The sequence below is a fragment of the Rhincodon typus genome, chromosome 1, assembly GCF_021869965.1.
Source record: "Rhincodon typus isolate 14 chromosome 1, sRhiTyp1.1, whole genome shotgun sequence".
Taxonomy (NCBI): Eukaryota; Metazoa; Chordata; class Chondrichthyes; order Orectolobiformes; family Rhincodontidae; genus Rhincodon; species Rhincodon typus.
In genome coordinates, this window is record NC_063332.1 from 139,360,102 (window position 1) to 139,372,701 (window position 12,600).

General features: G+C 41.6%; 1 protein-coding gene across 4 annotated transcripts in view; it reads left to right on the forward strand.

Moving 5' to 3' along the window:
* Window positions 1-12,600, forward strand: part of rbm46 (RNA binding motif protein 46) — an 87,216-nt gene that overhangs the window by 40,988 nt on the left and 33,628 nt on the right. For all 4 annotated transcript variants that reach the window (XM_048600316.1, XM_048600309.1, XM_048600303.1 and 1 more), the window contains exon 3: window positions 10,907-11,374. In XM_048600316.1, the coding sequence (XP_048456273.1) occupies window positions 10,907-11,374 (468 nt within the window). The remainder of the gene's footprint in view (window positions 1-10,906; window positions 11,375-12,600) is intronic.

A 12,600-nucleotide genomic window follows, 5' to 3' on the forward strand; every position in this document is an offset into this window, starting at 1 on the left:
TCAGAACCCCCTTCTCCTCCCCCATTTCTGAAGAAGGGTCCAGGCCCAAACGTCAGCATTCCTGCTCCTCTGATGCTGCTTGGCCTGCTGTGTTCATCAGCTCTACACCTTGTTATCATTTATTCCTGTTCTTTGTTTCCTGTCTGCCAGCCAGTTCTCTATCCAAAGGATCTTTGACAGCAAGCCCAGGAGCAACAGGCCAACACACAGGCAAAGAAGCTCCACCCAGGAAGAGGTTGTGGCTGCCAAGAAGCTCAGCATATATGGAGTGTGCAGGAGGTCCAAAGCTTTCCTGCCCCAATTCCTGCGGATGAGCTAGGTGCAGTGACGTAGCAGCCTCTATGTGTCAAGGTGCTGAATTTTGATAAATGCTGGAGCAGGTCCCAAGGGTTGCAGGAGTAGAAGGCCATCCTCTGAGTGGCTGTGAAGGTGACTGCTAGTCTGAAAATCTATGCTACTGGCTCTTCAAGAGAGTGACTGGTGACCTGTGTGGGATTTCTCAGTTGTGCATCCAGAGATGCTTCAGAGCAGCAACCAATGCCTTCTGTTAATGATCACACTGGTTCATTTTGTTCCCAACAAGCTTGTAGTTTGAGAAGTAGGATTCAGGATCTTAGCTGAGATTCCCCAGGTACATTGCACTATCAACATATATGTGTGGCACTGAGGGCCATATTGCAACCCTGCGGAATTCCTCAATTGGAGGGGTTTCATCCAATGAATACTGAGGTGACAGTCGCTGCTATAACTTCCCGGAGATGTGCGCTCGCTGGCAGCTGCCACAACTCTGTCTTGAACCACTCTTGTATAACTGTTGCGTTTGAGGATCCAGGTGCCTTAGAAAGCTGTTTACTGAGGGTCAAGGGCTATTCATTGTGACAATGAATCATAACGTTGTGCAATCTCTTGACCAGAATATAGGGTTGGTGTAGATGTGGTTCCACTACTTTGACCAGTCTGGGGACCTCCAATATAGGAACAAAAACAAAGGTTGCTAGAAAAGCTCAGCGGGTCTGGCAGCATCTGTGAAGAAAACTTCAGAGTTCATGTTTTTGGGTCCGGTGACCCTTCCTCCGAACAACCCCCAATATATGCTGGGCAGTGTGCTGCATGCTCTCCACAATTGGAGCAGGTGACAAGGTGATATCGTGAAAATGGTTAATTGAGAGCAGTCTTCCAACGAGCAGGATGAGAACACTGGGGAGGAAGAACAGTGACTAAGGTGTGAGAATTAAGTTGTATGCGTGAAGAAGTATCAGTCAAGTCACTGTACTGTGGGCAATGGGACATTGTAGCTACTGTGCCATGACATTTGAGTTATTCCTATGAGGGACTGGAACGTTGGGAACACTTTTTTGTTAACCGCCTTTCAAAGGTGGCATGCTCACAAGCGGCAAAGGTGAACAAAATGAACCAGTGTGATCATTAACAGAAGGCATTGGTTGCTGCCCTAAAGCATTGTGGATACACAACTGAGAAATCCCACACAGGTCACCAGTCACTCTCTTGAAGAGCCAGTAGCATAGATTTTCAGACTAGCGGTCACCTTCACAGCCACTCAGAGGATGGCCTTCTACTCCTGCAACCTTTTGGGACCTGCTCCAGCATTTATCAAAATTCAGCACCTTGGCACATAGAGGCTGCTACGTCACTGCACCTAGCTCATCCCCTGGAAATGGAATTGGATCTTGTGGAAAACTGGCAAATTTGTGAGAACAGCACGCGATTAGGTGGGGCTGAAATCACGGGCAGAGTAGGTAGTTAATGTGGCAAATTTGGTAAGATATGCCGGGAAAGCCCACTAGACATCAGTGGAAATCCCTCCACAAAACTCATATTTAACACAAAGGAAGTTGGATCTGAACCTTGTGTTTTTTGGCATAACTGCAACCAGTAAAGCATTTTCCCTGATTCCATTGACTAGTTTTGATCCTGAGGGCAGTCATTCTCTCATGTTACCACCATTAGTGACTGATTTTCACAGGAATAGAGCTTCGATGTGACGAATTAGCTGTGCAATCACTTGGCCCTTACTGCTTCTGCTGTTGGACATACAAATAATCCTATGTCGTAATTTCACCAGTTTGATACCTCCATTTTTTAGGTATGAGTGGTGTTTTCTCCTGATATGGTCAGCTATACTTTTTTCATTGAACCAGGGCTGATCTTTTGGTTTAATGGGAATGAAAAGAGGTGGAGTATAAGCTAGGCCATTATGTTAGAACCCTTGCTGACTTTACATTTCTTATTTATTCTTTTATCAATTTTGATAAGTTGTGAACTGGGAATTGTGAACTGAAGGTGATCTTTTACTGTGGGTAACATCTCGTATTAAAAGGAAAACAGACCAAACAAACTTTTGTTTATTTGTGAGATCGGGTCTGGAAGTTGGCCCCTGATCAAAAGGTTCTGTAGAGGTTCGTAACCAGGAAAGAATAGGTAGCAGAGGTTGTTTACTAATGAGTTACTTGGAAATTGGTTCTAGTAAGTCTGGAAAAGACTGTTTTTGGTTCAGTCAGATAGCAGATATTGAATAGTAACTGGGACCTCATGGAGGAGGCAGTCAGTCTGTCAGGGAGTAGTCAGAGTTTGAATTGGGTTTTGGACTCTGTTTTCTGAGAAAAAGGAATCTGGCTGTTAATGCTACAGCATAAAGATTTGAAAGCTCCCTTCTAAACTCCGATGAACAGCCCTTATAATTTCACAGAATAGAAAACTAAGTTTTTAGTATTTCTGCCTTTATTTCTGCCTTTATCTGAGTGAACAGAAGAGGTGATCTCAATTGACATCTTCAGAAAATCAAGCAACAATGTGTGAAAACTACTTCAATAATCTAGACAGATTTGTTATTCTTTTTAATCCCTTAATTATCTTTGTCTGTCTTCTGTGTGAATGAAACTGCAAACAAAGGTTTTTGGCTTTATAGCAGACTAGTAGACCAATATTAAACAAAGTAATTTAATTAAAGTTATTTTGTTAATCAGTGTTTTGTTTAAACCACAAACTGGTGTTTTGAATTGATAATTTACAGAGTATGGGATTAATTATTCAGAAGTCTGGTTAGAAATAATTGAAATCAATTTTGGGGATTGTTGAAGCTTTTAATTTTACTGTGTTGCGAATACAGTGGTAGAAAGACTGATTTGGTATATAGAACATGGAACAGTACAGCACAATACAGGCCTTTCGGCCCATGATGTTGTGCTGACCTATTATTCTACTAAAATCAATCTACCCTGCATACCCTACATGTTACTATCCTCCATGTGCCTATCCAAGAGTCGCTTAAAAGTCTCAAGTATCTGACTCCACTAACACTGCCAGCAGCGCATTCCACACGCCCACCACACTCTGTGTGAAGAACCTACCTCTGACATCTCCCTATACCTTCCTCCAATCACCTTAAAATTATGTCCCCTCGTAATAGTCATTTCCACCCTGGGAAAAAGTCTGACTATCCACTCTATCTAAGCCTCTCTTGTAAACCTCTATCAAGTCACCTCTCATCCTTCTTCACTCCAATGAAAAAAGCCCGAACTTCCTCAACCTTTCCTCCTAAGACCTGCCCTCCAGTCCAGGCAGCATCCTGGTAAATCTCCTCTGCACCCTCTCTAAAGCTTCCACATCTTTCCTATAATGAGGTGATCAGAACTGAACATGATATTCCAAGTGTGGTCTAACCAGAGTTTTATAGAGCAGCAGCATGACCTCAGGCTCTTAAACTCAATTCCCCTGCCAATGAAAGCCAACACACCATACGCCTTCCTTACAACCCTATCAACTTAGGTGGCAACTTTGAGGGACCTATGGACGTGGACCCCAAGTTTCCTCTGTTCCTCCACACTGCCGAGAATCCTGCCATTAACCCTGTATTCTGCATTCAAATTCGACCTTCCAAAATGAATTACTTCACGCTTTTCTAGGTTGAATTCCATCTGCCACTTCTTTGCCCAGCTCTGCATCCTGTCAATGTCCCATTGTAACCTATAACAGCCCTCCACGCTGTCCACAACTTCACCAACCTTTGTGTCATCGGCAAACTTACTAACCCACCCTTCCACTTCCTCATCCAAGTTATTTATTAAGATCACAAAGAGCAGAGGTCCTAGAACAGATCCCTGCGGAATACCACTGGTCACCGAGCTCCAGGCTGAATACTTTACATCTACTACCACCCTCTGTCTTCTACTGGACAGCTAGTTTTGTATCCAGACCACCAAATTTCCCTGAATCCCATGTCTTCTGAGTTCTGATTCGGCTTTCTGTCTCAGTGTTGTAACAATTATGCTACAGATTGTGGCTGGTTTTATTTCTGCTGCTGATGGCCCATAGAGTGCTTCTTGGTTACACAGTTTTGAGTTGCTAGTTCAGTTTGAAGGCCGCCTCATCTTCCCAGGTGCTAGTGCCACAACCTGAGTGAGGGTAATCTCGATATGAAGAAGGAATTTGGTCTCCACAATGTCTGTGCACTGGTTATTCATACGATACACTGTAGACAGATTTATTCCAACAAAGACTTGAGGATGAGGTCAGGTAGTTTTTTTGTCCCCCCTCTTGTTGGTTCCCTTGCCACTTGGTGCCAACCCAGTCTAGCAGCTCTTTTCCTTTTTAAACTCAAAAAGCTCAAATAGTAGCAGTAGTAGTAGTACTGAGCCACTCGTGGAAATTTTAAGTCCCCTACCAAGAGTAGACTTTGTGCCCTTGCTCCCTCAGTGCTTCCTTCAAGTGGAGTATATCATGGTGGAGCACTAATGCTGCAGTGGAGACGGAGTGCAAATCAGCAGGCAGTTTCCTTACACTTGTTTGACTATTGTCATGAAATTTCATAGGATTTGGAGGTCGTGGGGGGTGGTCACCTAGTTGAGGATACCTATTCCTTTTCAACTGTGCAATCAGGTGGTCTACCCTGCTGGTGAGGCGGAAAATACCCAAGGGTGGTGATGAGGATGTCCGGGGTATTCTCTAAGGATTCCATGAATATGGCTGTCGGGTTGATTTAGTCTTTGGCAGAAACTGTTCATAAGGAGGACTTTGTAGAGTCAGCAGGACTTTGTTTGCCATTGTTGCTTCTGATACATTGGTAGGTTGTCTGTCCTGTTTTGTTCCATCGTTTAGACTTTGTAGCTATTTGATGCAACAAAGTGGCTTGCTAGGCTGTTTGAGATCAGTTGAGAGTCCAGTCACATTTCTGTGGGTTTTGAGTCAAATGTGGACCAGACCAGATAAGGATGGCACACTTTCTTCCATAAAGGCCAAAATCAATGGATTTTTACTACCTTTGATTTCCATATTTTATTGAATTAATATTTCACTATCTGCCTTGGTGTGATTTGAACCCCTGTACCCAGATCGTTAAGCTGGGGTTCTGGATTGCTTATCCAATGACATGACCTCTATGCAACCACCTCCTTAAGATGATCTAATAAAGGGTGAATGAACAGTATATATATATATCTCAGGATAGTGTGTGACTGGGAAGGAAACTTGCAGATATTAGTGTTTATATGCATGTGCTGCCCTTGTTCATCTAGGTAGAAGAGTTTGTAGATTGGATGGAATTTCTAAAGGAATATTGATAAGTTGCCACAGTTCATCATATTGTGTATAGAACTATGTGTTGGTGTAGGGAGTGAATGAAGTTGATGTGTGGAATGCTTAACAAGCAGCCTTCTTGCCTGGACGAGTTGAATCCAGCAACATGCAAATCAACAGTATTCCACCACCATTCTGACTCTCATCTTGCAGGTGGTGGACAGGGGTTGATGAACCAGGAGGTGAATTGCCTGCTGGGAAATACATGATGAACACTAGGAACCTTGAAAGGACTAAGGACTAGAAGAACTTTGCTGAACATGTACACCGGTCCCTTTAAGGTACCATCAGGACAGGTTGATAAAGTGGCGAAGAAGAAATATGGGATACTTGCCTTTTATTTGTTGAGGCATATAGTTTGAGTAGGGAGGTTATGCTGACTAGAAAACATTGATTAGGCCACAGCTAGAGTATTGTGTGCAGTCTGGAATCAATAGTATAGGAGAGATACCAGGATGTTGTCTCGGATGGAGTTTTAGCTTTAAAAAGATTGGGCAAATGGGGATTGAGAGAGGACATGACTGAGAGACATAAAATTATTAAGGGTATAGATACGGTATACTTTTTCATTTTTGATGGAGGGAGCAATGACCAGGGCATAGATTTAAGGTAAGGGGCAGAAGGTCTGGAGTATATATACGAAGTAAACTAATTTCATCTAGGGGATGGTAGGAATTTAGAACTCTCAGCCTATAAGGGTGGTAGAAGCAGAAACTCTCATTATATTTGAGAAGTACTTAGATGTGCACTTGTGGTGCTAAGGCATACAGGCTAATTGCCATATGCTGAAATAGTTAGGTGGTTGTTTTTGACTGGCGCAGACTTGATGGGGCCAAAGGACCTTGGACTGTGCCATGACTGAGACTCTACCTGACTTAAGTAGGAAACTTTGCAGATCGATAAATCCTTTAAGATAGGAAGTACAATGAATTAGGATAATTTTGTATGAAAGCAAAATACTGCAGATGCTGGAAATCTGAAATAAAAACAAAGCACAAGAGAAACTCAGCTGGTTTGACAGCTTCCAGAGAGAAACAGATTTAATGTTTCAGTTCCAAAGAAGAGTCACTAGACTCTGTTAACTGTTACTCCCACCACAGATGCGGCCAGACCTACTGAATTTCCTCAGGTCTTCTAAAAAAAAAAATTATTGTATTAGAATCATTGATATTTCTGATCAAGTCTCTGCATTGCAGTGACTCAGTTGAAGCATGCTGCCTGTGTCCTGGGACGTGGGTTCAAATCCTGCCAGGTCAGATGGAGGAATTTGAATTCAATAAAATATCTGGAATTAAGAATCTAACGATGATTGTGAATTCATTGTCAATTGTCGGAAAAACCCATCTGGTTCACTAATGTCCTTTCAGGAAGGAAACTGCCATCCTTACTTGGTCTAGCCTACATGTGACTCCAGACCCACAGCAATGTGGTTGACTCTGAACTGCCCTCTGGGCAATTAGGGATGGGCTATAAATGCTGCTTGGTCAGCGACGTCCTCATCCTGTGAATGAATAAATAAATTTGTGGTTTAATTATAGCGCTCTAGAGCTTTGAGGCAAAATCGAGATTGAGTCTGTGGTGCTAGAAGTGCCGTGTTCTGGATGAGACTTTGAATTGATCTCCTACTCACCCCCTCAGGTGGATGTCAGACACTCCACTAGCTACGATAATATGCTAACCAGCATTTATCCGTTGTCTAAAACTGTAACCATATTATCTGATCAGTTAATATCTCTTTTGTGCATGCAAGCTGGCTACTGTATTTTTGACATTGGTACACCATTCGAAAAAGCAGTGTATTGTCAAGTTGTTTCATAGATAGTAGGAACTGCAGATGCTGGAGAATCTGAGATAACAAGGTGTAGAGCTGGAAGAATTTTCTGAAGAAGGGTCTAGGCCCAAAACGTCAGCCTTCCTGCTCCTCTGATGCTGCTTGGCCTGCTGTGTTCATCCAGCTCTACACCTTGTTATTTCTTATTGTCAAGTTGTTTGGGATGACCTGAGGTCACAAAAGCTGGAATGTAAATGAAATACAAGGTCAGCTATTGAATGGTGAAGCAGTTTTAATGGGTCATATGGTCTATTTCTGTTCCTGTCTCTTGTTTGAGATGCTCTGTTCTGGGTGACTTTGTTTTAAAAGAGACCCTCCAGATTTTACAGTATGGAGCTGGAAGAACACAGCAGGCCAGGCAGCATCAGAGGAGCAGGAAAGATGACGTTTCACGTTGGACCCTTTGATAGTTCTTGCTACCTCTAGAATTTGTTTCCTTTTAAAATATTTGTGTCAATCTGTCTTCCATCTAAATTTTAGATATGAGGTGAATCAGATTTATCCCACCACGGATCTCATTTGGCTGAAATTCCAATTCAGTGTGATAATGGAAAATCAGAATACAATATAATCACAATTTAAATCCTATTGAAAAGCAGTAATGATGACTTGTCATACAACCTTTTTAACTCAGTGCTCAGCAGATTTGTGTGAGCATACATTCATTGTTTAAGATGATATATTTCAACATTACAGATACCATTCTTCGGAGAAGGGGAGAGTTGTCCGTTGACCCTGAGGATTATGTCTGTCTGTCTGTCTCGCGCTCCCCGCTCTCTCTCGCGCTCCCTGCTCCTCACTTACTTACACACACACACACACGATTGTCAATGCATTTCCATTTCAACTCCCCTACATTTGAGCAAGATGGAGAAATCCAGATAGAAGAGTGAATAAGTGTGGAGAAGGCATGAATAAGCATGTGGAGGGACATGAGTTTGGAAGATGCATCCATGTGGGTTGGAGAGAGAGGAGCTGAATAGTGTGGGTAAGGCAGTGCCATGCTTCTATCTTCTGTTGCTGTAGAATCAGAGAGTTTGGCTGACACACAGCATACTTTCTAAAGTCAAATTTTCCAAAATACCTTCTACAGATAATCATTTTATAGCATGTTACTCTGATTGCCTATGTGTGAACTTCAACGATGAAACAACAATTCTTATGCTGAGAAATAGCAAGAACTGCAAGTGCTGGAGACAGTCAACACATTGTGGAGGTGGAGGAACACAGCAGGCCAGACAGCATCAGAGGAGCAGAAAGTTGACATTTCATGTCGGGACCCTTCTTCAGGGATGGCTTTGTTTCTAGTTTGTTCTTGGTGTGGTCTGGTGTCTGATCTCTAAGCGTTGAGACCACAAGATGTAGAAGCAGAAGCAGGCATCAGCCCATTGAGTCTGCTGCATCATTCATCATAGAATTTTTACAGTGTAGAAAACAGGCCCTTCGGCTCAGCAAGTCCACACCGACCCTCGGACATCCCACCCAGACCCATACCCCTAGAACCCACCTAATCTACACATCCCTGAACACTATGGGCAATTTAGCACGGCCAATCCACCTAGCCTGCACATTTTTGGACTGTGGGAGGAAACCAGAGCACCCAGAGGAAACCCACGCAGACACAGGGAGAATGTGCAAACTCCACACAGACAGTTGCCCGAGGGTGGAACCGAACCCGGGTTCCTGGTGCTGTGAGGCAACAGTACTAACTACTGAGCCACCATCCTCAATTCCACTTTCCTGCCTGGGTTCCCATACTGAAATCTGTCCATCTCAGCTTTGAATATATGTAACAGTCCTCTGCAGATTAAAACAAAAACATGCACAGATGGACTACATATCTTCACTCCACCCCTCTGTTCTCTTGAGCTCTAGGAATGCTATGAACCTGTCCTACCACAATGACTGATGCAAAGTATTTGTTCAGCTCCTCTGGCATTTTCTGATCTCCTGACTTTCTTATGATCACTTCGGTTTCTTTCTTCCTTTTTGTGTATTTAAAGAAGATCTTGCTGGCTGTTATTGTAATACTTGTTAGTTTGCTGTGATAGTTTATTTTCTTCCTATTTTTGCTCTTTTTTTTTTTGTTTCTTAAAACTTTCTCAATCCTCATATTTACACTGTTCTTTTTCTTTCCATTTGATACTATCCTTAACTGGGGAATGTCTTTTTGAGTTATGGACTATTTTCTTAAATGTCTGCCACGGTTCCTCAACCATCCTTTTTTGCTAATCTAATTTCCTAGTACCCCCAGCCAACTCTGCCCTCATCCCTATGAACTTCCTTTATTTTAAGCTTAACACAGTTGTTTCCAGCCCAGATTTTGCGCACTCAAACCGAATGCAAAATGTTACCATCTTATGGTCAGTGTTCGCAAGGGGATCTCTTACTAAGGTAATTTATTAAACAGCCAGATCCAAAATTGATACCTGGTTGATTCACAACATATTATTCCAGGAAACTGTCCCAGGCAAATTCTTATGAATTCTTCTTCCTCTTTTTTTATCCTTTGCCAATTTGATTTTTTGTTTCCAATCTATATTAAGATGCAAGTCACCCATGATTAGTGTACTCTCTTTTTTTACATGTCGTCATTATCTCATTTTTCCTGTCGTATCACATAGCTACTGTCAGGGGCCTATAGGCTACCCCCACCAGTGCTGTTGTTTCTTTCTTTCGTCCAGATGGATTTGCATCATCCGATCCATCTGATTCTTGCTATTGTACTTATTCCAACTTGTACTAACAAAACTACCCACCATAATTCCATTCCTGTCTATCCTTTCAAAAAGTCTCACACATCTGAGTATTTAGTTCCTAACTCTAATCCCCTTTTAACCATGTTTTTGTTTGTATGTATTCGTCCATGGAATATGGGCAAGGCTATGGAAAATCATTTGCAAAGCTTCACATGTACATTACGAGTTTAGTTTGGTCTGTTTCTGTACTGTATGATTCTGGCTCTAAGATCACTAAGATCAGAGCTTCATCCTGTAAATCAAGTATTAACTGCATTGAATGCTGTAACGCTGAGATTTGGGGATTTGATACAAATGCATTGGTCCACAGTCATCTTCATAGTAGAAGGTAAATAAGTAATTAAGCTAATGTTTTACTCACTTGAAATCTAAAAATTCTACCCCCTATTAAAAGTCCCATTATCGCATGATTCCTTGTCAAAGCATTTTCAGAGCTTTTCTTGTCTCGGCCATTCTCGACCCTAGGAAGGAATAATTTGTGAAAAATGGTGTAATCCACATATAAAAGAATTAATAAACTATTTTGTAAGTTATCTTTGTTAGAAATGATTTGATGCAAATAAATTTTCAATTTCAAATTTTGTGGCATTAAAAATTGAAGCTTTCTTTTAATATCACTGACCAATCTTGTAATGTGCATCTTATGCGTAACCCCAAACTTTTATTAGTTTATCCCATATTGATAAGTTTCTTGATTTTAAAAATCATCATTTTATTTTTACAGGTTGGGAAGGTCCACCACCACCTCGTGGATGTGAAGTCTTTGTAGGAAAAATTCCACGAGACATGTATGAAGATGAATTGGTACCTGTATTCCAACGAGCAGGGAAAATTTATGAGTTTAGACTGATGATGGAATTCAGTGGTGAGAATAGAGGTTATGCTTTTGTAATGTATACTACAAGAGAAGAAGCCCAGAATGCAATCAAAATGCTTAACAATTATGAAATTCGACCTGGAAAATTTATTGGTGTTTGTGTTAGCTTGGATAACTGCAGATTGTTCATTGGTGCTATTCCAAAAGAGAAAAAAAAGGAAGAAATCCTTGAAGAGATGAAGAAGGTTACTGAAGGTGTCGTTGATGTTATTGTCTACCCCAGTGCCACTGACAAGACAAAGAATCGTGGATTTGCATTTGTGGAATATGAATCTCACAGAGCTGCTGCAATGGCGAGAAGAAAACTAATTCCAGGTACTGAAATATTTTAGGAGTAATTTAAAGTACATGCATCAAATTTACCAATCCTAATTTTACTGTACAAGGAGTTCGGGGTGAAATAAACACAGACATTGACACAGAGTCAATGAGGTCTACAGCACAGTGTAAGGCCCTTCATCCATCAAGTTTGTGCTAATCAAAAGTAGCCACCTAACTCCTAATTCCACTTTCCAGCATTTGGCCCACAGCTTGTAAGCTTTGACATTGCAAGGATACACCTAACTGTTACTTAAATGTTTAAAGTTTTTGCCTCTACCACCTTTTTGCAGGCAGTGAGTTCTAGATTCCCACTAACCCCTGGGTGAAAAGAAATGTTCCTCTCATCTCTGTAAACTTCCTGCCCCTTCCCTTTAATCTGTGCCCTCTGGTCATTAATCCTTCCACCAAGGGAAAATGTTTCTTCCTATCTATGCTCTTCATAATTTTATATATCTCTGCTCCAAGGAAAATAACCATAATCTATCCAGTCTCTCTTCATAACTAAAACTCTCCAGCCTGGGCAACATCCTGGTAAATCTCCTGCACCTTCTCCAGTGTAATCACAGCCCTCCTATAATGTAGATTTCTTTCAAAATAAATGACTCCACCTGCAAAATTATATCTTTGTTTTCCAGATTTCAATTGGACCTTTGATACATAAGTGTAAGGCATTCCCCTATGGCACACGACCCTGGGAAATTCCAAGTCCAAGTCACATTTGGTGCTGACACAGGCCCAGGAACCTTCTGCAAAGTACAGAAAGAGTGGCTTATTTGCCCTTTTGATTGGGAAAGAAAAGACTGAGCCTTTGCACCGGGATGTGGATGGGAGGGAATTTGCTAGCTGTGTTCAGGATGGTTTTATTTTGAAACTATATATCAATAGCCGAACTCAAGATGGGGCCATATTACACCAAGTATTGAGAAATAAGTCTCGCCAGGTCATCAAACTTTCAGTGGAGGAGCATTTTGGGAATAGTGACCAAATTCTGTAAATTTTAAGAGCAGTCCTCAATGTAAGTACGAAATTGGGGAAGGCTAACTATCACAATATTAGGTAGGAACTGAGGAATTGAGATTGGGGTGGCTATTTTGGGGTAAATCTACATCTGGCATGTGGAAATCATTTAAAGGCCAGTTGATCAGATTTCAGAACCAGCAAGTTCATGTGAAAATGAAAGATAAAAATAGCAAGATTCAGGAATCCAGGATGAGAAACTG